Consider the following 12197-nt stretch of genomic DNA (forward strand, 5'->3'; position numbering starts at 1 on the left):
ACTGAACCGGTGGGTGGAAGGTTCGCATCCACTGGCCAAGGTACAGGAGAGGACTATCTAATCATTAAGATCTTTTTGTAACACAAACTGGAATGAGCTCTCTCTCTCCCCTTCAGTAAGAGAGGAATCCACAGAATGTGGAAGGTAGAGCTAATCAGCTCCCTGCCCCTGACATGGCCCAGTTTACCACCAGCAGTCATCGCCCCAAGATGGTAAAGCGCATATTTGCACTGGGCAGAAGCTTAGACCACAGGTGTTCTGCTTTCTCTTCCAGCCCTAAAATGTGTGATCCTGTTTCTCTGCCAATACAGAAGCGAAGATCCAGATGCTCAGAAGCACGGCCAGCAAGTTCCACCTTAGCAGAGAGATCAAGGCAGCCTTCCTGGAGATGGAGCGGCATCTGCCCAAACCCTCTACAGGTGGGCCTGCCATGAAATCATTTTCTCTCTTGAGTCCCTCCTTCCGATTTGACCCCCACACCTCCACACAAGGCTTCTCAGCTTTCACAGATGCCAAAGAAGGGGTGGTATTATTTTACGGATGTGTGTGTATTCTGAGTAAATCAAAAACAACTCTTTAGATACTTCCCTGGGGAAGTCAGTTTGGCAGGCCAGCGCAATATTTAAACCTACCTTATTTTGCTTTATTTAGGTTATTGATTTTTATTCAAATTAAAATTTAATATGTGAATATTTCTAGGAAATCTGACATCCTCTCTTTTTGGAAAAAGTAGGTGAAAGGGGTTTCTTGATTAAAAGGGGGGGAGAGGGGGAACCGATCAAAACAACCTGAGCCTGAAATATACTCTGTCCCTTGGCATTTTGCTTGGAAGGAGAAAACAGGAGCGTGGAGCATGATTTAGGAGGGGACCGCCAGGGAACTCAAGTCCTCATTCAGGCAGTAACTGTGTGACGCCAGGGCCGTGCCCTTCTCTCCGAGTCTGGCTCCCAAACAAAAAATCGAGGGGTTCCGAGGGGTTCCGAGGGGTTCCGCCGCGGATACCTAAGGTGGCTCTAACCCCGCGTGGTTATGGGAATGCCTCTCCCCAACCCCGTCTGTCGTCCAGCTCCCGCGGGCTTCAGTTTATTGAGCAGGAAGAGCAGCCGGGCGGGTAAACAGCCCTGTCATTGCCTCCCCACCCCGAACAAACATGAGTCAAAAGAACCACGAAGAAGTAGGCATAAAAGAAATCGTTACCCGAAGAAATATCTTCTTTATCTATGTCCATTTCGTCCCACAAGGAAAAATGGCAGTGTCGGTTGTACATTACATATATCTCTCTTTCCCTTTCGCGGTTCATCGTAGCACCTGCACAGCAGAGACCTTTACAACGCGTGGCATACGCCCCTCCTCCCCCTGCATCCAGCACCTGAGGCCCAGGCAGCTCCCTCCAAGCTCTTCCCCAGGCTGAGACCCTTCTTGGCAACATTGTATAGAAAGAACAAACATGCCCCACGGTTTGATACACAGTTGCGAGAACGTTATTTAGTTTCCAACGAATGAAGGTTTTGTGTGTGTGTGTGTGTGTGTCTGTGTCTGTGTGTGTGTGTGTGTGTGAGTGTTTCTTCCCTCCTCTGAACATTAATTACACTTTACAAAAATTTTTTTTTTTAATTTATTGTTGCTCGGTGGCGTCCCAGTACGTCTGCGCCACAAAAGGGCCGGGGGCCGGTTAGCAGAGCTTGGCGGTCATCTGGTCGGCCTGCTTGAGGATCTCGGTGTTGTAGAGGTCGAGCGCGTGGTTCACCCGGATGATCTCGCTGCTGGTCAGCCGCAGGCGGTGCTTCAGCATACAGGAGAACAGGTCCAGCTGGGGCTTCCCCGGGGCCACGGGGGGCGCCAGGCGGTTGATGCGGTCCCGGATGTCCAGCAGGAGCAGCATCACGGACGAGGACGAGTAGAACTGGCCGCCCTGCGCGTAGGACTGGTTCACCTGCTGCACGGCGCTGCGCAGGAGGTCGGCGTTGAACCGCAGGCTGTAGCCAAACACCTGCACGTCCGAGATCTTGATGTAGAACTGCCGCTTGCTGGGGTCGGACAGGTCCACGGGGCCCTGGCCGGTCTCGTTCCGCAGGACGGTGGCCAGCCGAGTCCGACTGCGCAGGTAGATGTGCACCGTCTCGAAAAACGTTTTCCACCGGTTGCCCAGCAGGAGAGTCCAGTTGTAGCACTGGCTGTTCTGGAGGCGGATCTTCTCCCAGCGCGGGTACCCGAACTCCCCGAAGGGCATGTTCCAGCCCTCCGAGTGGCTCCCGCTGAAGGGGTTCACGTAGACGAAGAACATGGGGTCCAGGCTGCTGTTGCGCATCTGGCAGATGCGCATGGACATGCCGATCACCATGTGGATGAAGTCCATGCGGTTCTTGTTGCTCTTGAGGGTGAGGGACATGCGCTTGCGCCACCGGGGGTCGAAGAAGGTGTCCAGGCGGATCTCGTTGCTCACGAAGGTGGTGTGCACGTAGAGGCGCGAGTCCATCTTCTGCAGCAGGTACTTCAGCTCCAGGTCCTGGAAGTCCAGGTCGGTCTCGAAGCTGATGAACTGCTCGCTGCGCTCCGAGTCCACGTTCTGGGGCTCGCAGCGGCCTCGGTACAGCTTGTAGCCCTTGTTGCAGGAGCCGCAGAGCGAGATGTTGGCCAGGCTGCACATGGCACAGCTGTCGTTGCCGCCGATGATGCAGGGGATGGGGCGCTGGCACAGCGTGGTGCTCCCGTGGCACACGCAGCTCCTCTGGCTCTCCAGGAAGGTGCCCCAAAACCCGTTCTCGTTGCAGTAGAGGAGCGACTGGACCCTCGCCAGCCACTGCTGAATTGTCCTGGGGGGGGGCAGAGGGAAAACGGAGAACGTTAACCACCGGGGCAGGCTGTGAGCGACGGTCACGCAGCTGATGGTGTGCCCGGAGCCGCCCTAGGAAGAGAGGACTGGGCAGCACCGTCAGGCTAGGAGGGGCTGGGACGGGCATTGCCAGTCCTTGGGATGCCACAGGCCAGCCATGTGACCCCGTGCTTGCCCCTTGTATGTCCGGAGTCCTATCCGTAAAGTGAAGGTTGGGGGCGCACGTTCGTTGGGGTCCTTCTAACTCTGTGATTCCATTATACGTTAGCCCCGAATAAGTTTGATTCGGGAAATTAAAGGGTCTAAACTCAAACACCCCTGCTGGATGACAACAGATTGTAAAAAAAAAAAAAAAAATCAGCAAGAGGAAGTAACTCTAACCTGCATCGGACGTTTCAACCCTCCTCACAGATTCCCCCACGAGGTTACAGAACACGCAACCTCAACAGAAACCAATTATGTTTTATATCACTCTAGGCACGGCGTAGTGCTCCCATACTGATGATCCTGCATGATCCTGATCGCGGTTTTTCAAAACAGGTGAGAAAGATGTCATTACCCCCAACTCTCAACTCAGTGGCACGTCCATCACAACGTGCACCGCCAGGCCTCCCTCCCACTGCCCCCAGCACCCGTACGAACGACAGCAGGCCTGTCCCCAGATTCCAGCCACCGGCATTCCCGGTAAGGGAGACACTCCGCCCTACAGGCAGCGGGGGAAGAACAGGTAGAAATATGCAAGGCGGCCGGCTCAGCGGCCTCTCATCCGCCCTCGTTTCTGTGCAAGTCACTTCTCGGCTGTCTTTCCTGCTACAAACGATCCCTTCCGTGCGTCTCACACCTCTTGCCCTGCCCAGGACACATCCACTCCCGTTTTCTCACTTACGCCTCACAACGCCACCCTGAAAATAGCTTGGGACGGGAGGCCGGGCAGAGACGGCCTACAGTCCCGCCCCCGCACGCAGGAGCCGAGGGAGCGCTGGGCAGTGTCCCTCCCAGTCCCGGTCACGCCCGCCACACCGGGCCGGGTGCGGATTGCACGAATTTTTATGTGAAAGCTTAGCCTCAAACCTGGTAGGCATTAAGGACTCGATAAAAGTTAGCTCTTGCCATTCCCGCAAAGGGACTGCCAGGTCCATTTTTACAGACACGGCAATAGAAGCTTAGAGGTGAAATGAGGGACTAAAGTCAGAGGGCGAGACAGCAGAGAGACAGGCCCGTGGCTATGGCTTTGTTTTTTTTCTTTCTTTCTTTCATTAGATGCCAAGCAAGAGTCAAGAAAGCCCCGTGGTGACGCGGATGGCGGTGGTGATGATGGTGGTCTGTGATCCCCACTTTAGGAAGCTGGACACAGAGCCCTTTCGCACTGGGCTGCCTGTGGGAGGAAGCGCCAGCAATCCCGGCCAAGCCCGAGGTCGGCGGGCCGGCGGAGAACCCAGACGCTGGGCCCAAGCAGAGCCGAGTTCAAAGCTCCATTCCCGGAACCAGGAATGAGTGACTTCCTGTCTTTAAGCCTCAGAATAATAAAGCCCATCTTAGGAAGCGGGTGAGAAGATCGAGTGAGATAATATAGTCAAAGCCCGGAGCCCCGCCTAGAGCAATGACTGAAGAGGTGCTAATAACAAATACTCTTATCCCAGGGAGTAAGCTGTCCCTTTGAAGGTAGCGAGACACTCTCAGGGATTTCACTATCTCGCTGGAGTCGGAGGAAAACCATTTTTTTTTTTTTCAGAAGGGGGGTTTGAAACGGATACTGTTGAACCGGCTTCCCGGGATGCTTTGCTTTGAATGAGTTGCTTATCAGTAGAGAGAAATGGAGGAATAATTAGTGCTCTCCTTGAAATCGCTCTGCCTTTTAAATCCACAGAGCCACCCAGCCCCTTCAGAGCACGGTATTGAAACACCCGGTTTTCTTGTCAGTCCCCCCTCCCCCCAGGCTCTGAGGCTTGAGGGGCGGGGGGATCCCACCTTCCCTGAGCATCTAGCGCAGAGTCTGATTCCATATTAGTGTTTGCTGAATGAATGAATGAACAAAATTAATTTTTTCTCTCCTTGTTTTTCATTAAGAAAACCCACCTTCCCGTCTCCCCGCCGGAATGCAGCATCAGTTTCCGATGCCGTCCACCCACACAGCCCAGGCCCCCCAGCCTCTGCTGCGGGAGACCAATCCTATCACAGCCTGGAGAACAGCAGGCCCGGCCTTCAGGACACGGAGCCGGAATGGTAATGAGCTCTGCGGCTCCCACCGCCCAGACCAGAACACTGAATATTGGCTATGAGTCATCTGATATTTCTGTGAGCTGCAGGGACCCGCCACACGTCTCTGATTGCACGGTTCCATCTGACGAGAGCCTAATTTCAAAATGCCCCTTTCAAATGGCCCACACTTGCCCCTGTCACTCCCTCTCCAAGTGCCAGGACAGTACCCCATTCAGAACTCCTCTGTTCCCATCTGCAAGGCATTCTATAACCCCGCAGAGCGCCCCCTTTCTCGTGTCTCATCATTGGGGTCCTTTGTCAGGGCCACAGCCCCCACTCCTCGGATCAATGCTTCATTGTGGCTGAACTCTCGGGATCCTCGGTGGGAGAAGTAGAAAGATGAAAGTTCCCGGTCATGCGGCACCGAGCAGAGGGGCCAGTGGCGCATTAGGATTCCAGCCCTGTCGAGCGGGAGGGACCGGGGACAGAGGCCCTCTGAGGCGCGTTAGCGAGCTGCGTGCCACCTGCGTCTCCTGACCTCAGAATAATCATGAGGCTGTGGGCTTATCAATGAAGGCATTAATGATACAGCGAGAGGACTAGAACGAGGGAGGGGGCAGGGAGCCAGGCCCAGGGAGGGAGGAAAGAGAGAAGGGAGAGAGGTGAAGCCTGAGGAAGGGTGATCGGAGAGGAGCTGGGGGCGGGGAAGGAGCCTGAGCTAGACAGAAGGATGCGGGGGCACCTGGAGAGGGGGAAGGTGATGGAAGGAAATCGGAGTGGGCAGGAGCAGACCAAAGAAACACAGCCACACCTTCCCTTGTCATGACCCACAGATTCGGGGTCATGGGTGGGCCATGGGAGGGCAAGTCTTCCTTTTCTCAAGAAGGGGGGAGAGAGACCAGAGGGGAAGCAATGTTGCTATTGAATCCTGACTCCCAAGGTCAGGAACTTGCCTTTGCTTTTTAATAATCTCGAGAAGAGTAAAGCCAGAAACACCAGATCATTCCAGTTTTTCGTGTGTTTGTCCTTACCAAGGAACTTCCAACAGTGAGGCATCTGCCTGAATCAGATCCATCTCCTATACCTTCTCCATCTCCAGCCAGCGCTCTAGGTAGTAATTATCGATATTCCGAAATCCTGCAATGCTCAATAGAAGGCAGCATCCTAAGCTGGCCAAGGCAACCAGTGGCTTACGACTGATTACCTACTGAGCACCCGCTGTATACCTAGCACTGTGCTGGAGGCTCTAGCCGAGCAGCACAGCCAACTATCCCCGCTGCAGATGAAGACAAGGCCTGGAGAAGGGAGACGACTTGCCTCAGATCACCAAGGTCCTCCACATTCAGATACCAGGGTCTCGAACTCCAGAATGGGTGCACTTTCTGCGACGTACCATAATGTAAAATTATAACAACGAGGGAAGAAGTAAGCAGGCCACAAAAAGAGAAATAAATTGAAAAATACCAAAAGTCTGAGCATGTGAAGAGCCTATTATCCCATCCCTCACTTCCTCTGGACCCGCCAGGATCCCTCTCCTCCATTCGCAGGTAATTGGAGCTCACACGACAAGTGGATAGGGAGAGGCTGGGGACCAGGGGTAGGAGGAAATGCGATCTATAAATAACATTTCCCAGGCTAGCTGGTGACAGCCTGCCTCAGCCCTGGCGACAGAGGACAGCTTAATAGGCCAGCTGGAGGGAGGGGTCTCACCAAGGGCTGACACAGCCCCAACTGCAAGGCAGTCAGTTCCAGGCAGTGAGGACCAAGTTTTAAAATGCTTTTCTCTGTCCCTGGGGATCCAAAGCTTCTTGCGTTTGCAGCCAAAGCTGAACTCCAATACGTCTAAATCAGCATCTTTCTGTTGGATGGGATTGCAGTTCATTCTGACGGGGGGCTGTGGGGAGGGCGAAAGGAGGATGGAAGGGCGGGAGGGCAGGAAGAGGCACTTTTATTTCTGAAGCCCACTGGTGGGCACCCACGAGGCTCACAGGAGGCAGCCTGGGCCACAGAAGGGAAAGATCCAGCGCGGCCCTGGAAACGCTCAGCCCATCTCTCTCCTGCTCAGGCCTGAGCACTGAGACCTCATGCTCTGGTGGAGGACCCGTGTCTCCTGAGTGCTTTCTCCATCACGGCAGTTTTCCCTTTTTCCTCTCATCAAGCCCAGGAGGTGGGACTCCTTGGTGATTTCCATTCTACTGATGTGGCTTTGAAGGCCAGAGAGGGGCTGTGACTTTCCCTCGGCCACACAGCATATGGATGGGGCACACCAGAGCTCAGGATTTCTGGATCCAAACGCAGTGCTCCCTCAGTTAGCCCGCTATGCTTTTCCTACCCTCTAAAACCCAGACTGGAAGAGAAGCTGGGCTCTGGGTGACGGAGACTCCGCTGCTCACCCGCAGGCCCTGTCTTTGCCTCAGCCAGGATTTTCTGGCGACATGACAGGTCTCCCAGTGACACAGCGTGGAGTCGCTCGTCATTCGAGGAGGGAGGCTATGCCACCCAGGGCTTCCCATCAGTGCTTTCAAAGGCACACACCTCCTTTTCAGAGCCACCTGGGCGGGAGCCCAGGCTGGGATTCCTAATTCAAGCAAACTCCCTGCTGATTTTAATTGGAGGTTTTGCCTAAGACAGGAATGCAGTGTGGGCCAGTGGCATTTTAGGGAAGATCATACAAATCAGGTGCCAAGGAGTGGTGGGGAAAGACAGACCTAGGCTAAAATAGAAAACTGTAATCCATAATTCACATCTGCCTACCCGGAGTGTTTATTTAAAACTGGAGAGGAAATGAAAAAAATATCGGAGTTCTGAATTACTCCGTTATTTATGCCCTGTGCTTCATCCTTGGCATTTCTCTGACAGTGTAATGGGTGTCTGAGTGATTCCGTGAGACTCCACAAAATGTATACTCTGTAGACCTTCGACTAGACTGGGAAGACAAACAGTTGTTTTCAGGTTTCTGACGATGCACTCTTTCTTGGTTGGGGTGTGCAGTGTGTGCGTGCGTGGGTGTGCACACGCATGAATGTGTGTGCTGTGTGCGAGCCTGTGCGTGCATAAGTGTGTGTGCGTGCTTGTGTGTGTGTTAAAGAAATGGTGCTAATAAGAGATGAATATATCAATGGTGCGAGGATGCTTGCGGCTCCACTGAAAGCAGCCTTGGCTTATGGATGTGCTGGGATGAATTATAACTGGCCATCAGACCCACTCTGTGTTCATCATTTCTCCCAGATCATATTTAGCTTTTTAATCATTCCCCTCTTGAGTTTCTATCATCGCCTCAGTAACCTGCTTTCCCTTCTTCTCGGTTCTTCACATGATGCCAGAGCCTCACTGAACGGCTCATAGCAACAAGGAAGCAAAGGCCAAAAGAAGAATCCTGTGGTCCCTCCCCTGCCGCGACGGAGAAGCTCGGTGGTTCGGTTTTGGAGAGGCAACGGGTCTGGTCTGCAGGGGGCAGGGGCAGAGGGCAGTGGGGGGGGGGGAGAAGGGCAAGTAAAAATCCAGTGGAGGCTCTTTCAAATTAGGTTGTCAGGAGCTTAATTGGGGAGGAGTAGGAAACCACTTTTGCAATTACACAGTTCTTTCTGCAAGAAGGTGACAGGCACCATCAGCTACATCCAAATGCAGCATTTCGCTCTGGGGCACGGGTGTGCTGGAGAAAAGCGCAGGAAGGAGCCGGTGCTTCTTTGGGGCTGGCAGCCAGGCTAAAGGCAGCAGGCCGCTCCGGGTGAAGGGCCCCAAGAGTGGCCGGTTCTTCCTGGGCAGTTTTCAGGCAGGACAAGAAGAGACTGAGACCACAAGGTTAGAAAGTAAGAAGGGGCTAACCCCGAACTACAAAGACAGTCTTCCAGGTCAATGAGATCAATGATCTGGGCAGGGAGGTGGGGTGAGAATAGTGCGGGAGTCAGTTAAGGACACGCTGGACTCCACCCTCCCACGATAGGGCCTTGGATAGTTGACCTTGGATAGTTGACCTTGAATAAGTCACTTCACCTCTTTGATCCTCAGTTTTCTTATCTGTCAAATGGGGAAGGGAATGCCTACCTTACACTTTGTCTTCAGAACTGGAACTGAGTGTGCCAAGCTGCTGGGAAGTTTGCGGTAAAAGGAGGTCATGACTTGACTGAGCATTAACCATGTTCCAGGTAAAAATATTCCTCTCCCTTATTAGAAAGCCCAGCTGATTACAGATTAATATCGCAGCCTCACTGGTTACTCGCCCTCCACAGTGTATAATGAAGGCTGTCACCGAGATGCTCGAAGAAAGAGCTAGAGGCGTGGGCTCTGGAGTCAGAAGAATGTATTGAATCCCCGCTCTGCTCCTCATTACTTAACCTTGAGCTAATTGCCTGTCCTTCCTAAGCTTCAGTTTTCTCAACTACAGAACAGAATAATAATACAATGCTTGCAGGGTTGTTTTCAAGATCAGATAAGATAATGCATGTAAAGCTTCCTGCATAAAGTAGGAGCACAGTGTCTCTCATGGAAACCAGCTATTGCGTTCTTCTTGAGCCCACGTAGAAAACGGTCCCTTTGAAATGGATAAACGTAGATTTAAAAATCCAGGGAAACAGCTCAATAAATGTTACTGGGTCAGATGAATATTGATATTAAAACAGCAACAATAACAAAACCTCTTCTTGACACTTTATCTCTTCTGTACCCCCAAATCATTAACAGATGGATTACAGATCTGAATGGGGAAAGTAAAAAATAGTCACAGTAGCAACATCAGCAAAACAGCTTTGAGAAGAAAACTTAGGGGAGCATCCTTATGCTGTTGGAGGAGGCAGAGATTTCTTACCATGGCCGGCCACACAGGGGAAACAATCGGTGAACAGGGGTGTATTAAGATTACAACATATCCATCCAAGATGCCATTCAATGAACGCAGAGACAACCCTTAATTAGAGAATGTATTTGCTGTACCTCCAGCCAATCAAAAACTGTGTTTTATTCCTAAAACGTAAAGAACTCCTGCACTGATTGGCTGCTGGGGCTGGTCGGACCCTTTCTGGGTCTCCGTAGATGCAATTATCACAATCTCCATTTATCTTGAGAAGGTTTCTCAGTGAATTATTTAATAAATGTAATTTTTCCCAGGAAAAAAGCCTACAAATCAGTAAGAAAAAGTCAGATAACCCAGAGGGAACACAGGTAAATGATATGAACAGGCACCTCATCAAAGGAGATGTTCACAAGGCCAGCCGGCACACGAAGCCCACGTCGTTAGTCAGCAGGACAATGCCAATTAAAACTCCAATGTGATACGATTGCAGTGGGGGGGCCAATATAAAATAAAAATAAAAATAGTAAAGATGGGAAACACTGAGTATTGGTAAGGATGCTATTGGTGGGAGAGAAAATTGGTTCAGCAGATTTCCAGGAAAACTGGAGGTACCTACTAAAGCATCTACAAAGCTGAACCCACGAACGCTCTGTGTCCCAGCAATGCCACTCCTAGTATGTACCCCACAAAAATGCTTAAAGGGGGACACGTGTAATAGGACAGCACTATTCGTCATAGCCCCACACTGGAGGCCACACGAGTGACCACCAGCAGGACAACACACTTGTATAAAGAAAGTAGAATATTCTTGAAAATAGAGGAGCCCAAACTACACAAAAATTACGGAGGGATCTTGCTGAAGAATGGGAAGGCGAAAGGGACCCAGACACCGGGGTCCATGCCGTATGACAGCAGGCAGACCTGAGCTCCGGGGGAGAGCGATGAGAGGCGTTCCCGGGACAGAAGGCTCCCAGTGCCTGGAACAGGACACAAGGTTTTTTCTCCAGGGCTCATAACACCTGGCTTTTTAAAAATCTGGGTGCTGCTGGTTACACATGTGAATTTGTTTTGTGCAAATTTATGCGGCTGTACAGTTACAATGTTTCCGCTTTCTATATATCTGTAATACTCCCATAAAACCCCCCCAAAATCATCCTTTGCGACAAGCAGAAGATACTCGCAAGGCAGCTGTACTTTACATTTTTATGGCACTGTTAAAGTCTGTATTTTTATATCACTTCCGTGTAGTTCTCTAATTTTGATCTGCACAACTTTTCTGGGTCATGGGATGGGTGGAGAGGGGGACCTGAATCTCGTTTGAACGGTATGAAAAGCGAGGCTCTGAGAGCAGGCCTGACTTACTGAAGGTCAACAGCGACTTGTCACATCACAAGACTGTAACTCACCCGGGTGTGAGTTTGCTGCCCGGTGGAGGGCGGAGCTGGGAGGGCTGTGAGTGGCTCGGAAGCAGGATACGAAGGAGCTAGCCCCAGAAATTGTAAGAGCCTAGTTCTGTTTCTGACTCGGTGCTCTGAGCCTCCAGAGTCTATTCCGACTGGGAAGCCGAGTCCGAGCCCCAGGGAAGAAAAAAAACACCTGAAAACAACAGAAAGGGTCTAGAGATGCTTATTTTCTTGCCTTGTGGCGGCTGAATGAGTCAGTTGCTCCCGTTGCTACAAGTGCAGAATGACAACCAGGGATGGGAAGGGAGACAGGCCTGGTGCTGTGTCGCACGAACCCGGCACATCACTCACGGCAAGCTCAGCTGCGGGCATCTCCCGCCCCCAACCAGGCTATATACCTTTGGGTGGCCGCCGGGGCCAGGTCCAGCCTCACTGACTGCCTTCACTTTACCCCCACAAACAGAAAAGCAATGCCAAAGATATTCTTAGGTAAAAGCTTCCTTGCCCTGTGGTTGGGAGGCATTTGAAAGCTCCCATGACTGACAGCCAGCTGCCCCCAGCTAGCCTGGGGCTGTTTGTGAGCTTGTACCTCTTTTTCAGTAGACAATTTAATACACACTTAAAATAGGTCTTTGTCACCAAATCGCCACCCTCCCTTCCCAGCTCCCCATCCCCCCCACAAAAGATCAGTAAGTCAGTGACTATCAAGTTAGCAAATTACTCCAGGGGAAACTGTCTGTGGCTTTAGGATGGCAATTTCCAGAAGACTGGAGCCAAATGATGTTTAGACAAAGCCTGGTCTGTGGGAAAAAGCCCAGAGAGGTTCTGTGACTTGCTTGATTAGCCCCTGGAAGCCCGGAACCAGAATCTTCCCTTGGGGGAAGGTCACCCATGTACACTCCCCATCTTTCCCCGGCCTCTCCAGGAGGGAATGAAAACTATGCACTGGCGCAAAGGAAATGTTCACACTTTC

At 51.8% G+C, this 12197-nt stretch overlaps 1 protein-coding gene across 1 annotated transcript in view; it reads right to left on the minus strand.

Moving 5' to 3' along the window:
* Positions 1-649: 649 nt before the first annotated feature.
* The window catches only part of BRINP1 (BMP/retinoic acid inducible neural specific 1), a 145629-nt gene continuing 134081 nt past the window's right edge, over positions 650-12197 (minus strand). The window contains exon 8 of the mRNA XM_081151561.1: positions 650-2813. Within this exon, the coding sequence (XP_081007687.1) occupies positions 1673-2813 (1141 nt within the window). The 3' untranslated portion in view covers positions 650-1672. The remainder of the gene's footprint in view (positions 2814-12197) is intronic.

This window comes from Miniopterus schreibersii (assembly GCF_964146895.1).
Source record: "Miniopterus schreibersii genome assembly, chromosome: 11".
Taxonomy (NCBI): domain Eukaryota; kingdom Metazoa; phylum Chordata; class Mammalia; order Chiroptera; family Miniopteridae; genus Miniopterus; species Miniopterus schreibersii.